This window comes from Glycine soja, chromosome 2 (assembly GCF_004193775.1).
Source record: "Glycine soja cultivar W05 chromosome 2, ASM419377v2, whole genome shotgun sequence".
Lineage (NCBI taxonomy): Eukaryota > Viridiplantae > Streptophyta > Magnoliopsida > Fabales > Fabaceae > Glycine > Glycine soja.
In genome coordinates this window covers 645613-655874 of record NC_041003.1, presented here as the reverse complement: position 1 = coordinate 655874, position 10262 = coordinate 645613, and the positions used below count along the sequence as shown (strand labels likewise).

At 29.7% G+C, this 10262-nt stretch overlaps 1 protein-coding gene across 2 annotated transcripts; it reads left to right on the top strand.

Annotated features, from left to right (window-relative positions):
- The first annotated feature begins 2962 nt into the window (after positions 1 to 2962).
- Positions 2963 to 8888, top strand: LOC114377844 (serine/threonine-protein phosphatase PP1-like). 2 transcript variants are annotated; one of them, XR_003659230.1, is made up of 5 exons: positions 2963 to 3494; positions 5710 to 6269; positions 6359 to 6556; positions 8481 to 8602; positions 8698 to 8888. XR_003659230.1 is itself a non-coding variant. In XM_028336337.1 (4 exons), the coding sequence occupies exons 1-4, from the start codon at positions 3320 to 3322 to the stop codon at positions 8505 to 8507; spliced, it is 960 nt and encodes a 319-aa protein (XP_028192138.1). In that variant the 5' UTR covers positions 2963 to 3319; the 3' UTR covers positions 8508 to 8888. The 2 variants fall into 2 exon arrangements, 1 of the variants encoding a protein (XP_028192138.1); XM_028336337.1 differs by having other exon boundaries at positions 8481 to 8888.
- Positions 8889 to 10262: the final 1374 nt, after the last annotated feature.

Sequence of the window (10262 nt, the reverse complement as noted above, 5' to 3'; positions counted from 1 at the left end):
ACACGTGTCTTTTTTACTGCATTATTTGTCCTGCATTATAATCAAGCTCAAGGTCTACATTTTCAAAGAGTTATATCCACATAATTAATGGAATGAAGGATAAGGTTAACCCATCATATATATTGCAGTAGTTTGATGAAAATTAAAATTTGACCCATTAAGTCAAATTTTGTATTTAGGGTGGCATATTAAGTGTAGCGGTTGGGTTGGTTTAATTATAGATTATTGGCCGGAAGAAATTTAATAGATTGTTTTTTGGCGAAAGAAAATAAAAGGGATTTAACCAGTGATGTAGGTGGGTGTGGCTGGGTCGAGATAGAAGTGAAAGTATGGAGAACACTTTCTTAAGAAAGAACATGTATGTGTTGCAAATTCTGTTGTGTGTACGTAGAAAATATAAAGAAGGGATCGAGAGAATGATAAGTGGGTTTGGAATGCAATTAAACACAGTTTTTACTCTGTAAAATCAACGTACAAGTTTAATGAATCTTCATATAATATGGGTAGAAGCAAGTTCCATTAAAGGTAGAGGCTGTGCAGTGGATAATTAGCTCAAAATCGAATTCACTCTTTTTTTTATTCTCTTAGAAGAGTAGTGTCAATGGCAGATACTTTGCCTAAAGTGTGTCACTCAAAGGAAGAATTAACAAATCATTTTATCTCCAATACCAAAGTATAGTCTATTCAAATTGATTGGGGAGGGGAGTCTCACCCCATATTCAAATTTCTTGTGCAATTAATTAATTCTCACAATATAGACTTGCTTGTCCAAACATATCACATCAAAACGATTTGGATATAAAATCACAATTAAAGATACTATTTTACTTAAAAATAGACTAATCCGATTAAATAGACATCATTTGAGTGTCAAATGTAAAACACAAAATATCTTTTGATTAAAAAAAATAGAATATATAGTTGAAAGAAAACATAGACAAATGGTATAAATAGAATTAGTTTCACTGGCACAGGCCTCCCTCTCCTAAACATATTGGGACCGTATAGCTTCACTCAAGCAGTTCACTTAACCAACACACTTCAACTACCCTGCATGTCTAGTTTACCTCACCTCTCATCATGCTCTTTATCAAACTATACCAATACAAAACTTTCAAAAACTTTAGTAGTGCATACTTTAATTTCCTTTACTAAGACCATATAGTTAATAATCACAAATTAGAGTTTCAATCTACTAAGTGTGTGCACGTGTCTTTGGCATCTCACTTATTCTCATCTCAACATAAAGGACACGAGTAACTACATCCTCTTAGTCGGGTGAACATCTCTAAAATGTTTTGTTTTATAAATTAGTATTGGTTTCCTTATAGTTTTCTATTCAATAAGTGCCCCTATATATATTGTGTGGATTAATTCTTAAAAAATATTAAAAATAATAAATACATTTGATTTTGGAGTGAAGCTGTAATTTTTATTTTTCTTGGAAAGGAGTAAAATTATATACCAGCACTTTCATATATCTTATTAATATCATAAAGGCATTTCACGTAATAAGTTTTTGATATTGAATAATTTTTGTTAAAAAAGAATCATAAAAATCATTACATTTATCTAGCCAACCATAAGGTAGACCAGTCCCTGCTTCATCCCCAATATCAAAAAAATTATGCACCATTCTCATACACATCACAAATTCAAATAAATTATGTATTAATTCTCTTTCTCAAAAAATATAGAGAAGGGAGTTTGTGTACCAATATCTACGATAAAAGATCCTAACCATAGTAGGTGAGAAACTATACCACTTAATTCCAACATTGTTACTTGCTTGTAGCACTTTCAAATTTGAAACTAACTTGACCAAGTCAAAATTGGATTTGCTGTTTTCTTTTAACAAACTGCAACGTGAACCTACCTTGTCTTTCACCAAAATAATTTATATTATTTATATATATTATTTTATATTCTTAGTGTTAGTAAAAAGTTTAATAATATTTCATTTTAAATCAATTAATTATTTAATCATATTAATTTTTTAATTTAATAATCAAACATTAAAATTAATTTATCTAATAAAGATTAAAATATTTGTTTGCATGTGACTTTGTAGATTCAATTAATATTAAATTGATAATATATTAATTAAAATACACATTTAAGAACACTTATCATTAGAAAAAATAATATAATATTTTATTTGATCCTTGTGTTCTAAATTAACTTTAGAATATGATATTATTGTCAAACTCTAATAAGTTAACTTATCATGAATGGTTTAAGAAAACTTATTTCTTCCTTTATTCAATTTCTTTACTAAGATCTTAATTTTAACTTAAACTGATCGGTTAGAGTTGATAGATCCCTTCTTGAATAATCATTAATCCTACATGTACTTAATTATATCCAATATTCATTCAATTAATGCTCTAAAGAATTAGATGACCCAAATAATTAAAATATAACAAATGAAAAATGTTATATTTTTTCTTGAGAATTTCCTATTGACAATATAAGATAATATTACCCATTAGAAAATCTCAATTTGAGTCAATTTAATTATTACATTCATATGTGCATCCTCTATATATGTAAATTGATAAATAAAATCTATTAATAATCATCCAATGATTACTGTCATATATATATATATATATATATATATATATATATTGATTTATCTCAATTATTAATATCATATTTATAATAATCTTATGATTAAGAACAATTTAAATTAAATTATAAAAGACATATTTCTCATTTTCATAATCTTTATTATGATAACAAATCTTTAATTTTAATCAATAACACTTTATTAAAACAGTGTATATAAGATATAAAAAAAAGAAAATAATACTATTTTATAACTAGAACTAAGTACATGATAAATTAGATGTTGAGCATATATATATATATATATATATATATATATATATATATATATATATTTATTTATTTATATTTATTCCCAACATGCTCATCGTTCGCAATTTCTCCAACTTATTCTTCATTCTTTCCTTCCCTCTATAATGAGTTTAAACTTTAAACTCTAATCTTTCCTCCAACCGAATATATTCTTGTCCTTCCCAATTCAACTGCCACCACTCGTTTCCAAGAACCTCAGCATTAACAGAACAAAAAGTGACCCTCAAAAGATTATATATATAAAAAACCAAAGCATCGATTCCCTTGTTTGAGTTGAAGTTATGTCCTTGTTTCTAAAAATATGATATGCTACTTATATAAGACTCAACAACATAAACTTCTTGGTCTTTATTCTTCTAACTTCTAAGCATTTTTTCCTCCTCTTGCTGCTTTCTTTGTTCTTTGCTTTAATTTCTTATCTTTGAGGAGCCAAAGAATGGAACGTGGGGTTCTTGATGGTATCATCAGTCGGCTGCTTCAAGTCAGAGTGAGACCTGGGAAACAGGTTCAGCTTTCAGAGGCAGAAATCAGGCAGCTTTGTGCGGTTTCCAGAGATATCTTTTTGAAGCAGCCCAATCTGTTGGAACTGGAACCACCAATTAAGATATGTGGTATCTATATGCCAATCCCATTTTTTTTTTCTTTATGTTTTTTAGTCACTTATTAGTTTCTTAGTCAATTTTAGTATATGGCCATGATATTTTTTTTTTTTTATAATAGTGACACTGAAATTAGAATCTAAGACCTGATAAGTAATATCTAAATCCTCCAATACTAGACTTATCCCAGGAGAGATTTATGCTTATATATATATATGTGTGTGTGAGAGAGAGAGATTTGAGAGGAGTTATTGACATCAATTTTGTTCCGTAAATTGATTTTTTAATACAAATTTGGGATAACAAAATGTTGTCCCTTTGATTTTGAGGTGTACTTTTTATGGAAAAATAATTCATATGGACATAGTTAGTAGAGAGGGAAAGAGAAAAATAGAATAGAATAAGTATGGATAAGATAATTAATGTGATGTGACAAATTTTTTTTGAAAGAAATAATGAATGTAAATAGGAGTGTTTATAGGTGTCCCAAAAATATTACTCTTTTATGTATGTGTACTAAAAAAAATAAAAAAAAGTGAGATAAAGATAATTATATAAGTGGATTACTGTTTTATGGTCATACATTTTTTTTGTTTCATTAGGTTAGAATTGTGTTTAGTCTAAAATAAAATTATCCTCGGTTAGAATGAAACACAATTTTCTCACTAAATAACTCATTTCTTCCTATATAAATAGATATATACAGTGACACTTTATATCTTTGCGTCAATCCTCGTATCCAACATATATATTCCATGGTTGCTTTAATTTATCGGCAAATGGAACAACTAAACATGATTGTTGGATATTGCATTGCCACTGATTAATGTCTATATCGTGTCTAAATCAGAATATTTAGAACATGTGTTGGTCTAAATTGAAGAACGGAAGCAATTCATGTCTCTGAAACATGTGGTCCTGGATTTTATCTCGAACACCGAACAGGAATTAGGGATTAATCTTTTAACCTGTTGAGTGGAGAATAGTCAGAATACTCTTGGAAACCAAAACAGTTAGAATATTTAGTTTCTGAAACATTATGGGTCTTAGTTATACAAATGTTTTACTTTTCAGGAATGTTAAGTTGTCACTTCTGATTGTTCTTGTTTGTTGTACAAGTTTTGAATCATCCACTTTAGCTTTCTTGATTGCTTCACAAAATTATTCTTAGTTCAACTTGAGATATTCGCAAAACTTTATATCTATACCAACTACCCAGCAAAATTGTGTTCACTGTGACTTTAATCAAGCAAAATTCCAGAAAATATGTCATGAATGTTAAGTTGTCACTTCTGATTCTTGTTTGCTTCACTGACTGATGCTAATCCAATGTGATTATTGACCTTCGTCAGTGTCTAATGTTAAACTTTATAGTGAAATTGTCACCTACGTGATATATAGAGGCATATTATTGTCTCAAGTGGCAACATATCTCATTCATGTGTGCATTAAACTAGACGTCTAGAGTTTTATGCTTTTGTGCAAATTTTAGGATTCATGGCTGACGGTTTTTCCATTTTCTCACCTCATAATATTCACACCAAACATTTAGTAACAGAAAATAGTGAAATTGTTAGCCTAATAATTGACCAGTTCACTCCGAGCTAATAAAAAATTACAAGTCACTTATTTTAAACTAATAGAAGTTAGAACATGAAATTCTGTGACATGACTAAACAAAAAAATCCACCCTATTTTTCTATCTCTCTCATAACATTCAATAACTATATTCTATCTTTGTGGTTAATTTATTATAATGTATATGTACATATTCTCTTTTTTGTTGTGTAGTTGTTCTGTATAATATTCTATTAGTGTTCTGTAATATTTTAACTAAATCTAGGACATGCATGGGTTCTAAATTGTATGTTTCCTCTGACCACATACACTGTGTTCATCACATTCTGTCATTGAAGTTGCTCTAAGAGCAGTGCCATGAAATATAAGTTTTATTTTCTCTGTTCTCTTGAATTGATAACTATGGTTACCTTAATTGCTTTATTGGCAAGTAGGTACTGCTTAAACTTTGTTTATTTTCATTTCATATGTTACAGTTTTATGCCAATCTTCTCCGAGTGACTAGTGGTTATGAAGTCCATCTTCAAATAGTAATTTTTCTTAGGATTATGGCAATAATCATACATGAGTTTCTTCAGTCAAAACCAAAATTGTCTTTATTAATACAAGGTAGGAACTAATATATTGTTTCATTTCACTATGTTACCAGGAGACATCCATGGTCAATATTCTGACCTTCTGAGACTTTTTGAGCATGGTGGATTGCCTCCTCGCTCCAACTACTTATTCTTAGGCGATTATGTCGACCGTGGAAAGCAAAGCCTTGAGACAATATGTCTTCTTTTGGCATACAAGATAAAGTACCCTGAGAACTTCTTCCTCCTTAGAGGCAATCATGAATGTGCTTCCATAAACCGCGTCTACGGCTTCTACGACGAATGTAAACGGCGATTCAACGTCAGGCTATGGAAAATATTTGCAGATTGCTTCAACTGCATGCCTGTGGCAGCTATCATTGAGGAAAAGATTTTCTGTATGCATGGTGGACTCTCTCCAGAATTGCACAATCTAAGTCAGATAAGTAGTTTGCCGCGTCCAACCGAAGTACCCGAGAGTGGTCTACTATGTGATCTCTTGTGGTCTGATCCTAGTAAAGACATTGAGGGTTGGGGAGACAATGAGCGCGGAGTTTCTTATACTTTTGGTGCTAGCAGGGTGACAGAATTTCTTGGAAAGCATGATCTTGACCTGATTTGTAGAGCACACCAGGTTTTATATGCATTTCTATGAAGTTTGAGTGTGCAATTGTTGGAAGAGTTCAAGTATTGCATAACCTGCTTGTGTGTTTTCTTTTGTAGGTTGTTGAAGATGGATATGAATTTTTTTCCAATAGACAACTTGTGACTATCTTTTCTGCACCTAACTACTGTGGAGAATTTGACAATGCTGGAGCAATGATGACTGTTGATGAGACACTTATGTGCTCTTTTCAGATACTAAGGCCTGTGGAACACAGAAAGCCTAAGTTTGGTTTTGGGAGCAAAACTACATTCAAGGCTAGTACTTCTAACAAAATCTTGGTATTTTAGTTCTTGAATACAGAATTTGCACAGTAATGAATGATTGAAATAGTTTTGTGGTAGTTTCTTCATGTTGTTACTAATCACATATGGTTAGATTACTAACTAGCATAACTATATTCAGGAAATATTATTGGCAAACAATTTGCAGTAGGGAATGGTGGAAGTGGTTTCTGTGCATAATCAGTCTTAAATGGTTTAAAGTCTGAGCAGTTCTCTGATTTGTACCAGACCATATAAACATTGTTATTTTTTATCATTATTGGTTCCTAACAGAATGTTGCAGAAATTAAAGATTCTGTAAAGATCAAATGCATATACCGTATCTGACATGCCCCCATATGATATATGCACATTATAGTCTAAGTTGTTTTCTTAAGTTTATACATGCAAATGACCAAAACAAATAAGGTTTAAGATAAATTTTAGTCTTAACAATTGATTTTTTTAATCGGCAAATGTTAGTTGTTAATTGTTAATTTTTTGTTAGCAGTATGGGTCATTTACTTTTAGATGAATCAAAACCATAACAAGACTAAATCTCAAATATAGGGGACAATACTCTCATTCTCAGGGACCAAATGGCAAATAAGTGAAAATATAGAAACCTAAACCCAAACTAGAGAAAACTCTGGGAACTTAACTGTGGTAATAAAAAAAAAGGTTTATGCAACTAGAGGAAGATCTACATGAGCTAAAAATAGTTTTCCATATGATACATGAATGTATAGTAATTCACCCGTTCTATTATCATCTCAATATTTTGATAAAATGACAGAAAATGAGTTACATTATGTTAAAGATATTGCTGCATTTTTAGACAGAGTATTACATGCATCAGCATAGTATAGGAGTATATGTTCTGTTTTTGTTTTTTTTTTTTAACAGATTGAGGGCATACTGGTTAGGTTGTATAAAGCTGGTTGTATATAGGGTATGCTACCCCATCACATTAATACATTTGTTTTTGGCTCCTAAAAAAACATTATGTTAAATTTGGATTCGAGCAATCTATCTGTATATATAATTTATCTCTTATTGAAGTTTAACGAGTACTAATTACAGTATCATGTTTATTATTGATTTTAACTGTGCAGTGCAACTATAAAACTATTCCAACTAGGACCAAATTTATTATTACAGTAATGTTGTTACTTGCACATTATTGTCAATATACCATTCTTCACTTCTTTTTCAGATGATAAAACAAGAGAAACAACACATTCCAATTTGGTGTAAAAGTGTAAAAGTGGTGTATAGAATTTGGTGTGCAAATAACACAACCCTTGTTATTACGAGTATGTGCATCAGAAATAGAGGCGAAAGTACTAAAGTGTATATTAATTGCTCATACTGGTTTTGTTGCAGATCATGAAATTAGTATATTTGTCATTACATTTTTGGTATCCATTATAAAGAAGGCTTCTTAAATTGTCATACTGAATACTTCATTTATACAGTTGATGTTTGATTCATCATGTATGTCTGAGTATCATGTTCCCAAAAGATATATATATATATATATATATATATATATATATATATATATATATATATATATATATATATATATATATATATATATATATTTTTATCTAAAGAGTCACAATAAAGTTAAAACCTATAAACCCATGCATACTATAAAATACCCCACCTCTAGGTCAACCCTTGTGATTGGTGTTCCTAAATCTATACTTGAACATAGTTACATCTTCTAGATATGAATAATTATTGGCTTTAGTTAAAATATAATTGCAAGAGTGAGTGAGAAAATATAAATCATAATGAAATTTTCTTGTTTGAATTATGTACCTACTCGAATCTCATCAATTTCTGCTATCTAAAACACCTGCACCACATGTTCTAAGTTGTTTTGCCTTTTTTTTTTCTTTTCAAACAGGCAGTTCTTGATGCTGCTAGAGTATGACCCCATTGAGCTGACTTAGATCAATAAAGTTTGTAACTTGGCAAAAATTGACATGGACAAAGTGATATCCATGTTCACTTGAATGTGAAGGAAGGGCATTACAACTACCAATATACTGAAGAACATAGGAACATTATTATCTCTGCTTTTCCTTTTTAAGTATATAAGCTGAATGTGTTTTTCTGTGCAGGCACATTCTCAATATGTACAATGTTGCCAACACAAATTTAGGAAGTCAGGTTTCATTTTTCTTTTCTTTCAGTGTTTTGATGTGAGAGACAGTTATGTAATTCCCCTTTTCATATCTCCTGCTGTATTATAAATGGCAGCATACTTTCGGCTTTCTTTCTTATTACTGTTGATTCATTTTAATATTGTCAATTTCAACTTTAAATCTTTTGAAGGTTAGCAATACATTTTTTTATTATACCTTTTATTATTGATTAAAATTTATTAAAAAATATAATTTTTTTTTGCTCTCACTTATTATTTAATAACATTCAGAAAAAATATTATTTAATAAACTCCGCTCATGATCTTATAATTTTTAATAAAATTTAAATTAAAATAATGTGGTATTGAGTGTATTAGCATTTCTCAAATTGTAAAATTCAAATCAATTCGGCACATTCGACATCAATTTTGTTATTTAATTTTTTTAATAAAGTGATGTGCACCAAGTATGATTTAAATATACTAAGAAATAATAAATACCGAGCTTTCTACTATTTTTAATTATTTGAAAAATAAATTTTGCATTAAATTCAGGTATAATAAATGGCCTTTTTTTATCACTTTTAATTATTTTTAAGATTTTTGTATTTTCATATTTCCTTATTTTTTAAATTTTTATTCTTGTTTATTTATTAAAAAGAAACATTATTTGCAATTATGTAGTTTCTTTCATATTTTTTTTTTTGTTTTTCCATTTCATCATCATCATTAGCCTATTCTATTAAAATTCAAATGATTTGAACTTAGAATTCTCGGCCTTATATATAAAGCGTACTTCAGAAAATGAGTGGCCCAATTACGTCAAGATGTTCCCAAGGATGCTGCTACTCTCACCTGTTATAATGCTCTTCCCACCTCATGCTTTTACAAAAAACAAAACAAAAACCATTTTTTCCTTTGTCAATGTTTCCAACACCCCGTCAAGCTCCTCCATTTTTCTCACTCACAACTCACCTCTCACCCTTTTCTGTCACACCCTCTTTATGTCACTCATAATGGCCTCTCCTCCCACCAAACTAAACCCAAACCATCTCGTAGCTTCATGCCATCACGTTCCTTTCTAGTAAGCAGCAAGTTTGATCGTTTTCGTGCATTTGTTGTTGTCTTCAGCATTGGTGAGTTTTTTTTTCACATTTAGATTCAACAAAAACACAAATTCATTAGGTTGCAGGACAAAGTAGATTCATGGTAGGACACATATAATTATTGAATTAATTACGTAATATTTAAATTATGTTTTAGTGATATGTTATTGATTGTCTTACCAAGTTTTATGTTAAATGTTGATTGTTTATAGGATTTGCATTATAGATTAAAGTTGGAATACATTTATTTATGATGAAGTTAATATGTCAAGTGTGAAATAACAAATATTATACTATAAGAGAGAGTTGAATAGTGCGTCAATTAAAATTTAAAGCTTTTTGCAAAGGATATAATTTTTGCAACCAAATTTGTTGAAATAGTGGACTTAGAGTCTATCGTCTAATGAATGCAAAAATAATTTGTTTAAGATAAAAT

What these genes read in the sequence shown, in the direction of transcription:
- LOC114377844 (XM_028336337.1), top strand. Translation starts at nt 3,320, where the DNA reads ATGGAACGTGGGGTTCTTGATGGTATCATCAGTCGGCTGCTTCAAGTC. An exon ending in TGATTTGTAGAGCACACCAG is followed by an intron (nt 6,270 to 6,358) that starts GTTTTATATGCA and finishes TTTCTTTTGTAG; the next exon opens with GTTGTTGAAGATGGATATGA. An exon ending in GGAGCAAAACTACATTCAAG is followed by an intron (nt 6,557 to 8,480) that starts GCTAGTACTTCT and finishes CTTTTCAAACAG; the next exon opens with GCAGTTCTTGATGCTGCTAG.